Source organism: Lutjanus erythropterus, chromosome 22 (assembly GCF_056507025.1).
Source record: "Lutjanus erythropterus isolate fLutEry1 chromosome 22, fLutEry1.hap2, whole genome shotgun sequence".
In the NCBI taxonomy this organism is placed as follows: Eukaryota; Metazoa; Chordata; class Actinopteri; order Lutjaniformes; family Lutjanidae; genus Lutjanus; species Lutjanus erythropterus.
Window position 1 is genome coordinate 8,416,576 of NC_139338.1, and position 17,320 is coordinate 8,433,895.

A 17,320-nucleotide genomic window follows, 5' to 3' on the forward strand; every position below is an offset into this window, starting at 1 on the left:
TGATCATGAATTTCTTTAACTTGATTTCTGAGCTTTCTGTCTTTTGTAGTTTTTCTTTACAGGGTAACACTTTACTCGAGGTCAACAGAATTATTCATGACACATGATATTGTAATAACACTTAATGACATCATTATGCTAAGTCCAAAATGTAACAAGGAAAATATTCATGAAACACTTATAATGGTGTCATGATAGCCAAATATCAAAACCAACCGCATATGTCAATTTAATGTAATGTGAAAACATAAAGCTAAATAGTGTCTTTAAGTCTGATAATTAGGGCTGCAATGGCATGTTTATGACATGTTATGTTGTCTTGGTTAATGTCAAGTTGCCACAACAAAGATATTGTTAGGTTATATTGTCTTGGTTAATGTTAAGTTGTCATAATGAAGTCTATTATATATATTATAATGAGTCTTTATGAAGGAAAGAGTCTGTATGAATGTTTATGGCATTTGTCATTAAGTGCCATTCTTTATGAATGTTTATGATTTGTCATTAAGTATCAGTTGGTCAGTAATGCCATTTTAAATACAAAGTTGACATTGTTTGAGATGTCTTTGTCAGGAGGACTTGACATTATCCAAGAAAATATATGTTGTATGAAATTTCTTTCATCAGTATATTAAGCAGCAGGACGACCATGTTTGGTCTTTATTTGTTGTCTACTTGGAGGTGAGACTTTTCTGTGGGCGTGTGAATGCAGAAAGAGTCCCTCCAAGTTCTGGGTCATTGTTGAACACAGCATCCAAAGCCTTTTACAGAAGACAGACAGGACGAGTGAAGTCGCGCAGGGTTGTATGGTAAAATAGTTTGTTCAATCAGCTGTAAAATCACATTAACTATTCTCTGGTGGTGAAAAGGTTTGCACACAACATTCACTGTACTGTGCAATAAGAAATGCTTTATATTTTTACACAAATTTTACATGTAATTTGTGACTTTTTTTTATATCATTGCATTTTAAGTTTAGGTCCTAGCGTAGGCAGAATCACAAGCCTACGCTTTTCTTTTGTAATTTATTCAGTTCTGCTGAAGGTCTCTTACATCTTGAAGGTGTTACAGCAGTGACCTTTGTCCCAGGGGCCACACTCCTTTGTAAATACATACAGATTTGTAATATAAAGATAATGTGCCTTTGCCTGTTTTCAAATGAGCTGTAATATTCCTAAATTATGTTATATCTTGATGTCTCATTCATATCCAACTCAAAAACTAGAGTTAGGATGATACATTATACATGCACAACAATAAAACAACTAAAACCACTGACTGTATTTATTGTTTTATTTTATTAACATACAACAGCACAAATCAGTCACACTTTTGAGATTTTGTCTGATGAGTCCTGGAATTAAAAGCTAAGTACCAGCAACCAGTTAAGAGCAACATTTATCTGTAAAATCACACTAGAAGTTGCTTGATCAAGACCCATGACTTTTGAATGTACAAAAACTTCATTTAACCCAAACTCCAAGCAACCACTGTGTTCTGGACAAAGACCACAATGGAGAGGAGGCAATCATTAAATACTACCAAAAAAATCATCCTGGACAGCACTGAAGTGAGTATGAACACAGATCCAGTGTGTGTGTTTGTGCGCATGGACTTGTATGTGTGGATGTGTGTAAGAGCTGCACTGATCACAAGTTTTCCAACATAATTTTAAAGTCTACAATTTGCAATAGAAAATTTTGTCCACAGTGACAATGTTACTGGATCCACTGAACATGGATCTGTTCTTTCTCTTGTCTTTCCTTTGTTATCAAAGATCTCAGACCAGCTGGGCGGGTTAACATGAGCTCACATCACATATTTCAGCTCATGCCTCCACTTGAAGCTGCTAATATGCATTGTTTCTCAAAGCACCTTACATCTGTACAAATAAATAAGGATAACGGTGAAGTTAAGGTACTCTCTCCACAATGAAGTTGGGAAATTCCTGTACAGGTCCTGCACCTCTGGCCCTGATGTGAATAAGCCTAAAAGTCTCAGATCAAGTCAGTCCACAGATTTGGATAGTCAGCTGTCCAGTGGTTATGAAGGCTGTTGAGGACCCTCAGCAGGTGTGAAGCCTTCTGTCTGCATCTTCTCTTTGTATTTCAGGAAGTCTCTCCTCTTGGTGAAATATTTCACCTGTCAGGGAAAATGGAAAGTATAATTTAGGCTGCATCCAGCTGAGCTTTCACCTGAGTTGAGTGAGCTATTTTCAAAGTCCTATGAAAGTCCTATTCTGTATTCAAGATAGTTGGTTGACCTTACCAAAACAATTCAGATGAGTTTGAAACACTGCACTGCCATCAAACTCTTTATTAAGTACAGACCTCACTGATCACAAAGATTTTAAAAAAGGGTGATAAATTACCCACTGAGCAGGGCAATTTGCCTCAAACTCGCTCTGGAACTTCTGGCAGGATGCGGCTTTGTCATCATTGTCATCCAGACATTTCCACAGCAGGTCCCTGGCGTCCCAGCAGGCTTTCCTTTGTGCTGAGTTTGGAGCCGTCATTGCTGTTCGACCCTGGGAGAGATTTTAAGAAGTAAATACTGGGTATGTTAACAGGAATTAATATAGCCTGCTATGTAAGGTGTAATCTGTTGAAAAAAACCCATCATACACTACCCTGAACACACACACTAACAGATGATTTTCTATACAACTGTCACTAAAGTCCTTTTATTACTGCAGTACTTCTGCTTTATTCTGTGTGTTTATCATTTATCCTCATTTAATGTCCCTCAATTTATACTGCTATATTATATGTTTACATGCTGTTCATTTACATACTTACACCAGCCTCAAAAGACCCAGCATCTTAATTTAACCTACATAACACCACTGTTACGTGTTCACTTTGATATCTGACAACCTTTCAGGCACTATAAAGTATCATTCAGCAAATATAACGAAGGTAAGCTGACAATACCTGAATTAAACTTCACTGTCACTCACCAAATGAGACGCTAGAACCTCCGAAATGATGTATTTGTTCCAAACACCGCTGCTGTTTGCTCGTCTCACTCCATAAAAACAGAGAAACAAAGTAACACCGTTTCTAAACAACAAACACAATACTTTTGTAACGTGTTTAAGCACTGTGGGGAATGTGAAGGACGCACATAGCAGCACTTCCTTGTCGCTGCTTGATGACGCCAAGACGCAATGGACGCAATACACCAGATGATGGCGTGGTTCGTTAAAAAATCGAACCAAAGTGAGACGTTTGAGAGTTTTAATGTTACTTGTGATATTAACAGCTGAGTAAATTACATTTCCTAGAATTTCCCAAGACGACGTCTTTACAGACAACATGGCGTGTCATATAATTTATGTATTGTTGAACTAGTGTTAATAACAGTTTTCCTCTGGCTGCCATGATAACCGCGACGAAAAGGAAAAACAGGTGAGGGAGTGATTTATTAGCTAAAGTAGCATCCTTCTTGTTAGCTTAGTTAATAGTTTTCCGTTGTGTGTTTCATTCATAATATTTCAACACAGCAAAACAACCCAGGGTTTTAACACTGCAACGTTTTTAATGGTTAACATATATTACTTAACTGTAGAGGGTAAATAATATCGAAAATGTCCCCAAAAAATGTCCCATAAAGGGTCACAGTTTAACAAAACATAAAAACTTGCACATTTTGGATAGAGCTAAAATAATATTAATGATTGATATGAAATGGTAGGGTAGACACAAGTGTTAATGATACAAATTGGATCTTGCTCAATAGCAGCACCCTGAATTTGACCTGGAACAGAACCTTAATTAGTATCAGTGGTAACACCTGTGTTTGGACTACACTTTCATGGCAAAATGGCTGCTGTGAAAAAAATGTGTATCGACAGATAATTTATCAGCAGTGAGATTAAATTGTTTAATCTAGAAAAAATGCCAAAGGTGTGCTGCTCCTAACCTTGTGAGAATGTGCTTCTTTTATTTGTTTCATATCATATAAATAGAATATTTTAGGTTTTGTACTGTCAAAGAAAAACGACAGATTGTCTGATAATGAAAAACACTAAGTTTCAACTTAGTTTGAAGTAACTTAAAGTGAGTAATATAGTCTCAAGTTTTTTGTCATATTTGCTTTTTTTTTTTGACATATTTCTAAGGACTGTGACCCAGTACACATGGCATGTCATTCCATTTGAATGTACATGGTACTTTGTACATATGACAATAAACTTGAACCTTGAGTCTTGAACCTGCCTATAGCAGTGTTTCCCAACCCTGGTCCCCAGGGACACCTGCCCTGCATGTTTTAGACGTTTCCCTGCTCCAACACACCTGATTCAAATGATCAGTTGATCATCAAGCCTCTGCAGAAGCCTGACAACAACATGGGCCCCGTTTCCCAGAGCCTTTGTAGTGCTATGTGCGTAATAAGTTGTATTTTAAGGTCTCCCTTAAGGTTGTCCCAACTCTGGGAAACAGCCCGTAACCTTAAGCGAGACCTTAAAATACAACTTACGACGCATGTAGCGCTACGAAGGCTCTGGGAAACGGGGCCCTGATCATTTGAATCAGGTATGTAGGAGCAGGGAAACATCTAAAACATGCAGGGCAGAGGGTCCCTGAGGACCAGGGTTGGGAAACACTGGCCCATAGTATAGTAATGGGGTTTACGCTTGTTCTTATTAGGCAGTAGGCTATTTGAAAAACAAGCAGTCCCCGTCCTTAGATCTGAGCTACTGGCTGGATTTTCATGCCAGCATTGCAGAGTGGAATCCTTATGTCAAAACAAGTATTTGCAGTAGCAATGACTTAAGGCTAAAAGTTAAAATTGTCTATATTTGTGTGTGCATTAATGTTCCATTCAAATCAAGCAGGAACAACTCTGTGAATGTTTCTTTTCCTCCAGAGCACAACAAGAGTTTGTCACTGAGCTACATAAATGTACAATAAAGTGTGTATAGCTTGGCAGTGAGTAAAAGCAGAATGAAAATGTGTGTTGTTGATTAACTCCCTCCCTCTCTTTTTCTCCCTCCCTCAGCCACAGTGGTGGAGAATAGCCCCCTTGGTTGCCATGGTGCCCAGCAGCAATCCATCTCAGTTCGTGTGCTTGTGCACACTGAAGGGAATGAAAAAACAAGCCCTCTGATGCAGGGCTGAGGTGCTTACCCTCCTCTTAGGAAAGTAAGTGTTTGTCACCCTGTGCGTGTGTGTGTGTGTGTGTGTGTGAGAGACTTGAGTGTGTCTCTTAAACTGCTTCAGAGACAGAACTTCATTCACTATTCATATCACACACCATTTACTGACCTCACTTCAAGTTTGTTTCCTCCACTGTCACTGAGTGTTTTTATTTTAGTCTGTCCCAGAATGGAGATTTAAGACCAAAGTTCCTCTTCAAGAACTTTTCCTAAAATGTGCCCTTATGCATGAGAGTGCAAATACACACAATTCATGCAAATGAGCATAAGGAAAGTGGAATTGGTGCTGTGCTGCTAAAACATAAAAATGTCATTCTTGTTTACAGCAAAAGCACAACAGCATTTTCAAAAACTTGTCATGAAATTGATGTTTTGTGTAACTATTTTTAACACACTGCAGGATGGATCAAAGACCAGACAGAAAGGTTTTCCAAAAAGTTGTATGAGTTTTGAAGTGGCAAGAATTGTCTGTAGCAGTAGTGATTGCATTTCAGGACCAAAGTGGACCAAAATCTAGCAACTTACTTGTCCAATTGGGAAAAATAGCATGCTGTTTAACACACTATTTACGGAGGATGCCCAATCAGGCAAGTAGTAGACAAGAAATAAACATCCTCTCACCAGTACTGTTTGGGCATTTACAAGAAGAATGCTGTAAATGACAAAGTGTATGAGCTAAAATGCAAGCAAGCCATTCAGTTTTCCTGGACACAGGATTTTAGTTGGGTTGCGTTAGAGGATGGGGTTCTCAGACTTTCAGAAATCAAGAAAAAGTTCACGCTCCCCACCTCAATTTTTTATCAAAAATTAACAATGATAAGGTAAACAACTAATAAAAAAGGATCCAAGTTTAATTTTAGTGTACTAAACGTCAGCAGGATAGCATCAGCAAACTCTGTTTATGTTCCCTACATGAATCATACTTATTCACCTTGTTGGCCTGCCCCAAAGTTTGAGAACCACTGCATTCTCAGATGTGGGTGAAACTCCAACTACAGTATATACTGTGCAGTTTTTTTAAAGAGTATTTTTTGGGCTTTTGCCTTCATTTTGAATAGGGACAGCTGAAGATATGACAGGAAAGGGGGCAGAGAGAGGGGAAATGACAGGAATCGAACCAGTGACCGTTGCAAAGGACTGACAGCCTCAGTACATTAGGCGAACGCTCTACCAACTGAGCTATCATTAATGTTGAAGCTGACTTAGTAGATTGTATTTTCTGTTGTTAGGCATAGAAGACACATTTTGAACTTTAGATAGAAAATCCTACACAGAGGAACAGCCCACAGCTCAGGTATGTCATATGCTGATCTACCAGAGTGCACATTATACTAGTATCAGACAAAGTGGTAGAGCATTGTTTTAGAAATTAAGAGAAAATCTCAAATATACCAAAAAAGAAGCCTGTCTCAAAAAATATATATGCAATTTGGGAACATATCAGCTCCACCTGCACTGTTTGTTCAGCAGGTGATTTCTGGCAGAAACACCACAGAGGGAAGCAACAAGTCACAAAGATAGATATGAGCCTAAACAGAAAAACACAGACATCAAGGATTATGTCATCATGTTTATTTAAGGTACAATTGGATGTTTGCAAAAAGAATTAAATAGCATACCATTTAATGAGCTATTTAAAGGGGGATCAACACTGACATCACATTTCATCCTGGGCGAACTCTGGTAAATGTCTTTAAGTAACTACTCTAGCTAAGTATGTATTGAAATGAGTGTGTGTGTGTGTGTGTGTGTGTGTGTGTGTGTGTGTGTGTGTGTGTGTGTGTGTGTGTGTGTGTGTGTGTGTGTGTGTGTGTGTATGGACTGCACTGTTTTAGTGCACATGCTAACATTCATCCTCACAGGAACTATTTTGACAATTTCAAATGCACACAGCCACTTCATGAAAACCACTCTAGAGTACCTCAAGGATGGTCTTTGTTCTGTTTTTTGCACTTGTTTTTGCCTTGGCAGCTTTATATTGACTGTCTTGTTTTGCGCTGCTTAAATGTTAGATGTGGCACCGTTGGCCCCAGAGAAATGTAATTTCATCCCTACTGTGTATTTGTATCTGGCTGGAATACTTTAAATTTCTCTTGAGTCTTGATACCATGGACAAGATGTCATGTTAATTACTGAACACCATTCACAGTGACCTTTTGACCCCTGAAACAGCTCTTCTGCGTGGAGCCAGTACCTCTGCTCTCCTAGACATAATTTTCAGGGGTATTAGGGCAGAAGGATTAGCATATAACCTGTTCGGAAGGTATTACATGTTTAAAAACTAAAGCAGAGTATAGAGGGAAGGATTGTGTTTGTGTTATATAAGTTAGTACATATTCAACATAGGTGGCATCAGTCAGACTTAATGCTTGAATCCTGGCATTTTAGTGTCACAGCCTGTTGGATATTGCTCACTCTCCCATTGACATAGCTCTCACATGTTGCTGCCTTTACATGCAGTGTGAGAGAGGCTTTCATTAGACTCTGATAGCTGTTGAAGTTAGTTTCCCATTGTACTTGAAACTCTTATTTTCTGTTATTTTTAAAGCAAAGTAGTGAAGTAGCTGATCCACAGTGCCATTTTGAGGCTATTAAAATCAGTAAAGCATGTCTTCTTTTTCCTTCTGCAGCACTGTTTGCAGCAGCCACGTGAGGTGGCATCGGATTAAATGTGGAGAGGACTGGAAACATGAAGAGGGCAATTAGATTGCAGCAGTATGATGTATAATCCATTCAAATCATAGTCATCATGATTAATATTACTACTGGGAAGACGGATCTGTCAGTGACAAAATTATTTTTGAGTTTAAATGAGCATCTCTTTGTATAGTACAGTGCCCATCCCATTGTAGAAAACTAGCTACCACAGTCTAAAGCCAGATCTTAACTCATACCTGCTGTGTTTTTCAAGTTCTAAAACCAACATTAATGTATTAGCTGGCCTCTTAATAAACTTGGTTGTTAATCTAAATTCATTCACCACAAAAGCAACCTTGTGTGCAACCCAGTGTCACTCACTTCATGGACAAAGGAGGAGCTGCAGTGGACATGAGCCTGCTGTCACCTGTCAGTCAGTGTCAGCTCAGCTGTGATTTCAAAAGAAGGATGACACTACTTGACACAGGACATCTAGTATAAAGGATACAGTAGCTGCAATTTGTTGTCAGACATGGCCCGGATCCCTAGACGAGGCTGAAATGGCAATGTATATTTACTGTGGACTCTCTCTTACTGTAGGCCAAACTAATTAAATTTAAGCCACACCAGTTAGATAAAGGCAATGAAGCAGACTGTTTCCTCTATTAGGAATAAAGCACCTTACAGATTCCCTCAGCTTCACTAACACCACTTTAACTGCTTTCCTTACTGTTGTTTTTGGTCACTGCAGGTTTTGGTTTTCAGTGGGTATGGCTGCTTTCTGACCATCATACACCTCTCCACTGGTAAGTGGTATCAATGCACAGACAAAACAAAACAGCGCACTCAAATTCACATGTGATGCAGAGTTTGTATTTATTTCAATTAAGTTTACATTTGTTTGATTTAATGGCCAATTACCATATCTGTATAGTGCTGACAGCATTTTTTCAATGGTTAGGTTTCCTGATTTCAAGTCAATAGTATTGTCAGAAGTAGATACGTATAATCCATCACAGTGAACATTTTTTCCCCTTTTTTGTGAAAGTGACATTATCATATTGTAATGCAATTTAATTGGACTAAACCCATGGCATTTCCTGAGCAAGTAAAATGCCACGTTAGGCAAGTAAATCTCGCAAATCACTTGTGCAATTGGGCAAATTGTTAAAAGCACATTATTTTTTGTGGAGTTGATAATGGAAGCATTTGGATTGAGGGACCAGCAACTGCCAGTTTCAATGTTGAGTGTGTTGTACAAAGATGGCTGTCAGGAGGACAGACAGAACATTATAATTAAAATTTGTATTTGTATTGTCTTGTTAGATTTTGCTAAGCATCTGCTATTAGCCTGTAGTTTGGATGAAAACCACTAGTATTATCTATGATGCAGCTTTGTGAAAACTCTGTTTGATGTATCATAGACACTATTATATAAACAATTCCCTCCGAAACAAAAGATTAAGTATAATGAAATAATAATAATGTGAAGTAGTGTGCATAACATGATGTACACATCTACATTTCTGCTAGGTCACTCCATGTACTACACTATCACGCTAACACATTATTTACATTTAAATTCATAAGTACAATGTGACATTTTCCCAACAGATAATTGAGAAACTGAAAGGAAAGTGAATATGAAAAGTTGCACTGTCACAACGTTTTAAAGTGATAAAGGAAATCCAATATTTGATGAAATTATGGTCTGTATGTGGATAAAAATGTCTCAGTTATTGGTAAGTGGTAATCCTCGTTCCTCACATGATAAGTTGAGTGTGTAAGTGCGAGATGAGTCATATGACTGATCTGTGGTGGAACCTTTAGTATGCCAGGAAGGTAAATGTCAGATCACAGTCAGACACACATAGCTTGTAAAAGGGCCAATACACACACTTGCTCACTTTCAGTTTCAGAAACACACACATAGACACACAACGATGGAGGCAGGTAGCTCTCACTGTTGTCTGAAGCTGCTTGATGCAGATGATAAATGACAACCATGACATTACTCTCTCCACAGCATGTCTGAGTCTTGGCTCTCTGATGTCTTGTTTTCTTGCCTTTAACAGATGATCTTTGACGTATAATGGATCAACTAGAATACAGTTTTATTGATTACTAATTAGAGCAGATTCTCCCTATGGGGCCATTGTCCTTCAACACTGGATCATAGGTCATCTTGCCTATTAATTAGAACAGATGGGAAATCAAAAAAGTGCTTATAAATCTTTGTCTCAAACCTGAAATATTAACAATAAATGTCCTGAGGCGTGAAAGAGTATGCTTTTATTTTCTGGATTTTTCAAGTTCTTCAGCCACACAGAGAGAAATGTACAACAGAGGCGTCAGATTGTGTCCACTCAGATTTCCAATGAACCCAGTCCAGGTTACAACATAGAGCAGATGGCCAGAAAATGAGTGAGAGCCACTGAGGACTGTTTTGTGTGTTGTTGTTGACAGTTCTTTACTTTGCTTCTTGTCTGTACTCTTAGAGGGAGTCAGTATGCTACACTCAAAAGTCTCTTTCTGGGATTTTATATGACATTGAGAAGAGTGTAACTGTTTACCTACAATTAAGAGCTAAAATGCAAACAAGAAGTTCATCCTAACTATCTGTTCATCCTTCAGATATTAATTAACTGATACTCAAGCCTACATTTTGATGTCTATGATCCTGACAGTTTCTTTCTTTTTTTCTCACATAGGAGGTTTCTCATGAGATGCTGAGCACTGGTCAGTGTACAGCAGAGGACCTGTTTCTCCCTGCAGGTATAAAGAATCAACTATATTAGTTAGCCTGTTAATACAGTGCTACTGTACATGGGGGATCTATGTAGCTCAGGCAGTTAAAATACATCTTTGGACAAGACATTTTTAAGTTTAAAGGCTTTGATTCCTGTTGAGATCAGAAAAAACAAACATTGTTCATGGTCTCCAAACTCCCCAGGGACACAACATGGTTTTCAAAGAATGTTCATCATCATGTTCTGTTTTCATCTTGAGATATTTGATCTTAAACATCATGATTAAGGATGCAAATAACTTTTATTTTCATTATTTATATCCACAACCCAAAGATATTCAGCCTACTATCATGAATGACAAATAAAAAGAATCAAATCAATTGAAGGAAAATAGAACAAGCAAATATTTGCTCCAGATGTAATGATGGCAAATGTTGTGTTACCCACCACTGACATCTCCCTCCCTGCATGAATATTTAAATACATGTCAAATGATAGTAAGTCCCATCACTTTACCACGCACAGACCAGTGTTGTCAGCACATACACATTTGCTCACACAGAAATTCACATACACATTAATCAACTACACTACTCACCCAAACACCGTACATGTGCAGGACTAATAAGCCACACACACAGAGCTGTTTTTGCTCCATAGCAGGCATCGACCACCGATGGCATCTCTCTCACACATACACACACACACACATCGACCAGTATTTGTCAGCCTAGTGGTGTCCAGAAAACTGACCTCCAGTTGCCACAGCTGGAAGTCAATATCACTGTCAACTCGGAAACAACATCCACTGTCATGGCAACAGGGTCCAGCCACACACACCACACAACATGCACATAATCAAAATGTGATGTGGATGAAGTAATTAACAGGGGAACGTTTCAGTGGAATAATGTTGTCACTTTTTGTAATGTAATTTAACACAGTTCCAGTGGCATGAAACTGATATATTGCACAGAGACTTTATAACTATTTGTAGCTAATTCTTGTTCCTTGTTATGCTTTTACATGTATGCCTACAGCGTAATTAAAATGTACAGCTTCAAGTATTATTAAACCACAACACAGTACAGACATAGTAGATACAATAAAATACATAGGCCATACCATTCATATACAACAGGACACCATACTTCATGGAGAAAGCTGATTGTCCAAATTTACATCTATGATGTGCTATTTTACAGCTGACATTCATCGTGCTCACTGTTACTCTGTTACTGTCTTGTCTGGAAAGAGGCTCTGGGGGTAAACTGCCGTTACATTTGAAAACTAACTTCAGAAATCAAAGATGACTAGACCTCTCAAAACTGAGCAGATTATATCTTTTTAGTATGTGACAGTGATGCCACCAGACAAGCTTCTTTGTCCATTACTTTCAGTGCCTGATTGTATAAAGATGTGAGGGATCTTCAGCTGAACTTTTAAGGAAAGAAATGATTTGACATCAAACACTTTAGTACAGGATGTTTCCTCCAAAAAACTAAACATGAAATGTGTATCATTAGGAGGATCTATTGAAAGAAATATAATATCAGGTTTTGACATTAACCATGGCCCAATGGTGCCTGGCTATAAAAAGTTACTCTGTGGTCACCAAGTATTCTGTGTACTGTAGGTGGTCACGAAGTTTTATCCACATACTGCAAGCCTTCATTGTTGATTGCTTTATTCATATATATACTAAATTATGTGTTGACTGAGCCTACTCACACTGCTAACATGATCCTTAAGGTGAATTTAGGAGTGAATGAAAGCAGTCTAGCTCATTTATAATTGAAAAACTATTCACAGGAAAAGAGTCACATTGAAGGAAGGCTGTGTTAAGTTGTGTTAAATTGTCTTTTTGCTATTGTTTTTACATAAATTTACCTTTGGGCCACAAAAAAAGTACTTTGGCCCTAAAATTAGCAGCTAGATGGCTCTTGGGTCTAGTGCTTAAAATATTTGCATCTATTATTGCAATATTCATATAAATGTTTTCATCAGTCAATAATAATCTGAAAATAAGTTGTGTTTTCATTTCCTTAGAACACGACATTTCTATCTACGCATCCTGCGGGTCCTCTTCCACAGAGTCTGCTTTGTTGCATCACCATGTTTTCACAGAACGGAGAAACGAAATACTGGCTGTAGATACACACTTCTTTGTTTTTTGGGGAGTTTCGAAGCCACCATAGGTTATCCTACACACTTGGCAGGTGAGTGGTTTGACATCTGTTATTTCACTGCTAGATACAACTATATCCTACGTTTTTTTTTTTAACCTCTATAGTTAAGATTGAAATGTAACACTTGCTTTAAGTCTGCAACTGCAATTTTGAACTTCCCATGACTCTTTGTCGAATGGAAATTGGAAATATCTTCTTTAGTTTATATATAATAGAAACTATTAAACACCCTTAGAGCAACCAGTGTAACATCAAAAATGATGGACAGTTATGGAACTTAAGGTGTGCATCTTTTCCCAAAGCTTCATGAAAATCTGATCAGTGTCCTCCAAGATTTTTGCACGGTAAACAGAGCAGCGCAGCCAAATACTTGAGAGTGGAGCGATCTAAATGAACTCCTGTTGAGTTGTTGACCTTGCTCCACTCGTGGTGCGAACGCACAGTCAGAGAGAGGAAAGGGAGAGCAAACACATAATCCATAATCCATAGCTGCCTGTGTGCAGTGAAAACCGAATCAGCTTTCCACAGCAACAGGATGTGAAAAAGCTCAGGATGTTTTGCAGGAGGGGACGGCTCACTGTGATCATTCTAGACACAGCTGGCGTCTCTACACCTGTCGGTGTGTTTTGTTGAGGTGATGCTGCTTTGGTTTTCTGTCTTTTTACACTGATGTTGTTGCATTCGGCTTCTGCTCCAAAAAAGCTGTTTGTGTGGTGTGTGTGTCTGTGCAAGTGTGCTCTTGTCACTGTGTGTGTTTGTTACATAAGACTCAATAAGAGGACGTTTTTCCAGTAGCATTCGTTTGCTCTATTCCCTCTATTTTTGTCAGTAATCACACTGACCAGTTCTACAGTCAACATGTCGTTATTCAACAAGCCACGTTCCCCTTTTCCCAGAAACATGCACACAGACAGACACACGCACACACAGACACAGGCTTATATACCGGAAGCACAGAGGCAGAGAGGATATTGTAACAAGCATCCGAAAAAATGTTGGTCCAACAAGTGAGACAGGGCTCCCGCCTGAATTAAAGCGGATTATCTCTCTTAATTTATGCTAATTAATGCACACGGAGTAATGAGAGCAGCATGTTATTGTGTGACTGAAGCCTGCCTCACACACACTCTCTCTCACAAACATTTATAAACTCCCACAACCAAGTGTGTGTGTTATAGCACCATTGAAGCCTGTTGCTTGTGGAGCTACACTAATTCTTTTTCACAGGACTCGCACTCAGTACTATGCCATTGTGTGCTTCATGGGAATCTTGTAGTCCCAACTATTGCCAAATCTCCCCACCACTGCAAATACACACACGCTGATTCCGCTGTGGGACAGTCCGGCTGGTTGGATCCACATTCTTGGTTCTTTTCACCGCTCTATACAAAATCAAAATCTAAAAAAAGCTGGCGGGGTTTCTCCTGGAGTCTCTTTAAAGCTTTGTGAGGAAGTAAAATGAAACCTTTAGTGAAATGTACCATGATATTCTGAGACCAAGAGACTTGTGCTCAACAGTAATCAGGGGTGGAAGTAACAAATTACAACTACTCATGTTGCTGTAATTAAGTAATTTTGGGGGGTACTTGTACTTTGAGTATTTTTTTTTTCAATTAGATAATTTTACTGTTACTTAAAGCTGCTATAAGGAGTTTTTAACTACTTATGAAATACTCTCAATTTATTACTGAAGACTATATGACCACTTACACTAAGTAATCTACTTCACTCCTTGTAAAATCATAATTCACTGCTGAATAGGCCTGCAATTAGAATTAATATCCAAGACTTTCATCAGCATTTATGTAGCCAATAATGCTATCGAATCACAAGTGTTCCAGTGAGAGCCATTACATGTATACAGGGGATGAAAAACAAAAACCGCTGCGTGTTTGCAGAGGTGGAGAGGTGGCCACTGAGCAGAACAGAGCAGGAGTTGGGAGTAATTTAAACTGATCTGACAGATTTGGAGAAACAGAAACCCATAATGCATTAACATGGTTAAAAAGTAACTAAAACTCTGAGTTCTTTTTGAGAAGTTGTACTTTTACAAGTGTTTTAACACAAGTGGTTTACTTGGAGTTGAGTAACATTTCAGTAATGTAACACTGCTTCTACTTGAGTATATATTTTGAGTACTTTTTCTACCACTGATTGTGATAGACATTTGAAGTAACCTGACTATGCTTTTTTTTTTTTTTACGATTTCATTGCTGTCTTCCTCACCTCTAGGGACTTTTTTTTCCTCACCTCTAGGGACTTTTTTATATACTGTACAAAAGAGTTCACTGCAATTCCCTATGGAGCTCCTAACAGTGATATATATATATATATATATATATATATATATATATCGATATATATATATATATATCGAGATACATATATATATATATATATATATATATATATATATATATATATATATATATATATATATATATATATATATATATATATAAGTTAAAATATCATAAAGGAGTGTATATGCTATGACAAACGGATTTGCCAAACCAGCACTGGAGTTGAAACCATAAATTTCATATCATGATTGTATTGACTGGAATGATCAAGATTACTATTGTCATAGTTTTATAAAAATGTGCTAAAAGTACTGATACATGCGCTGAAATCATTTAACCAACTTTTTTGTTGAAAATCTCAGTATTTGAGATGGTATCATGTCCTTTGCACTGTCAGTGTTTTTCACTAATGCAAAACAAATTCAGTTGCTAACTATGGTTGATGCTGGATAGTAATTACTGGAGTTTTTTTTACATCGGTTTTCGCGATTATTAAATTGAAAACTGTGATAGCAATTATCGGGAATTTTATGACTGTTTATTGTGAAACAGATTATCATTTCATACCTGTATGGTATATAAATATTATATTGTCATTACAGTGACAATACAGGAGATAATGAAATCACAAAACGACATAAAGTATGGATACAGTTCGTCTTCATTATATGTCTTTTGTCAAAAAATGTTGAGTTATAGTCGCTTTATACCATCAAGTATGACAAGTTCTCTGTAACCACATACTACAAAGCTGCTATAAAAATCTCATGAATCCCACATTGCTGCCAGAGCAGATAAAAGCCTCTAAATCGCAGCTGCGTGCTGCACACACACTCCGTGTCCCTGTAGTAATATCATAAGAATATTATAGGAGTGATACAGTGATTTCCATTAAGGGCAGTGGGCGGCGCGCACACACAGCCCGACTCCTATTGCGATATACGTGAGTGCGCGTCCCTTATCAACCAACCAGCCAGCCAGCCAGCACTCCTCCAGCCAAACCCAGCCGAACCACGCCGAGCCGAGCCAACACCGAGCCGAGCATTTAGCCCTGCCGCCCCCCTCACACAGAGGCAGCAGAGGAAGAAAGATGACCTGGTAGCGCATCTTTACGCACCCGACCCGCCGTCCGTCAGTCCCTTATAAGCCCACACTCTGCCTCTTTACGGTGAATTTTCCTGCCGAGACCATGGAGACGGCAGTTCCCAGGACCGAAATTTTCATCTCTCAGCTGCTCATTTTCAGCCAAATAGGTAAGAAACTGGAAAGGAGGGAAAGATCCTGATTTAATTGACCGTGGTGGCTGCTGACATGTGATGCTGTGGACGTTTTGAACGCTGTCAAAGATTGAGCGCTGCGTCTGGTTTATTCCCTCGGTATTTAACATCCTGCACACTTCAGTCCGTGTTTCAAAATGTGCAATCGGCAGCGAAAAAAGATGAATGTTATATGTAGATAGGATTTGTTAGAACATGCGTGCAAATTTGTTCCCACCGCTTAATATTCACGTTCACTCAAATTTAGTTTCAAGTGAATCATCTGCAGTCTGTGCAGGGGTCTTCTGGTCATGCTTTGAACAGGTTGAGGCGTTCTTCCAAACACATGTTGAAGTATGAATGAAATTGTGCGATCAGTGAGACGGCGCTCTGTGTTTTCTGCTGGTTTTCCTGACTGCTAAGGTGATCAGACTGCTGCACAGTGTGTGATGAACTTTGATTTGATAGAGGTGTTCAGGCCAATGGTTTCCTTCAGAAACTTGGCTTTGATTACAAAATCAAAACATAATTTTTTTTTATAACACATCTATGATGTTTGACAGAGATATTCCCAAAATAACAGTTGCTTAGTTGTGAATTTTATGGTCTTGAGCGTAAATTAGTGCTATATGATTTTTTTTTTCTTTTATAGCCTACAACAGTGGTGGAAGAAGTACTCTAATCTTATGCATCAGTAACAGCATGAATGCCATACTCTAAAAACTACTCTTACTGTAAAAGTTCTGAATTCAAAATGTTACTTAAGTAAAAGTATAGAAGTATTATTAGCAACATGTACTTCAGGTGTCAAAAGTTAAAGTACTCATTATGCAGAATGGCTCCTTTCATAGTGGTGTATTATTATGAAATATCACATTATGTTTTTATCACTAAAAAATACATGTGAGAGCACTTTAATGTTGTAGTTTGTCAATGCACTGGGCAGAGGTGGGACCAAGTCATTGTTTTGCAAGTCACAAGTCTTTGCACTCAAGTCCCAAGTCATAAACACTGAGTTTTGAGA

The 17,320-nt window shown here is 38.2% G+C and overlaps 2 protein-coding genes and 1 long non-coding RNA gene across 4 annotated transcripts in view; 2 read left to right on the forward strand and 1 right to left on the reverse strand.

Moving 5' to 3' along the window:
• Positions 1-1,279: 1,279 nt before the first annotated feature.
• On the reverse strand, positions 1,280-2,565 carry coa6 (cytochrome c oxidase assembly factor 6). The gene is made up of 2 exons (XM_084711433.1): positions 2,372-2,565; positions 1,280-2,142 (listed from the first exon to the last, which is right to left on the reverse strand). Exons 1-2 carry the CDS (start codon positions 2,513-2,515, stop codon positions 2,044-2,046), a joined length of 243 nt encoding a protein of 80 aa, XP_084567559.1. The 5' UTR covers positions 2,516-2,565; the 3' UTR covers positions 1,280-2,043.
• Positions 2,566-5,007: 2,442 nt separating this feature from the next.
• LOC146306598 (uncharacterized) lies at positions 5,008-12,759 on the forward strand. Its single transcript, XR_014768965.1, has 4 exons — positions 5,008-5,147; positions 8,550-8,604; positions 10,510-10,573; positions 12,598-12,759. It is a non-coding gene; the product is annotated as an uncharacterized LOC146306598 (long non-coding RNA).
• A 3,256-nt stretch (positions 12,760-16,015) lies between these two features.
• Positions 16,016-17,320, forward strand: part of ptprz1b (protein tyrosine phosphatase receptor type Z1b) — a 74,537-nt gene continuing 73,232 nt past the window's right edge. The window contains exon 1 of one of the 2 annotated variants that reach the window (XM_084710777.1): positions 16,016-16,293. In XM_084710777.1, the coding sequence (XP_084566903.1) occupies positions 16,230-16,293 (64 nt within the window). In that variant the 5' untranslated portion in view covers positions 16,016-16,229. The remainder of the gene's footprint in view (positions 16,294-17,320) is intronic. The other variant, XM_084710776.1, reaches the window with a different exon arrangement.

Bases quoted from the DNA above. Each gene is read 5' to 3' on its own strand.
- coa6 (XM_084711433.1), bottom strand. From the start codon at position 2,515: ATGACGGCTCCAAACTCAGCACAAAGGAAAGCCTGCTGGGACGCCAGG. The intron at 2,143-2,371 runs GTAATTTATCAC...TTTCCCTGACAG, and splicing joins CAAATTGCCCTGCTCAGTGG to GTGAAATATTTCACCAAGAG.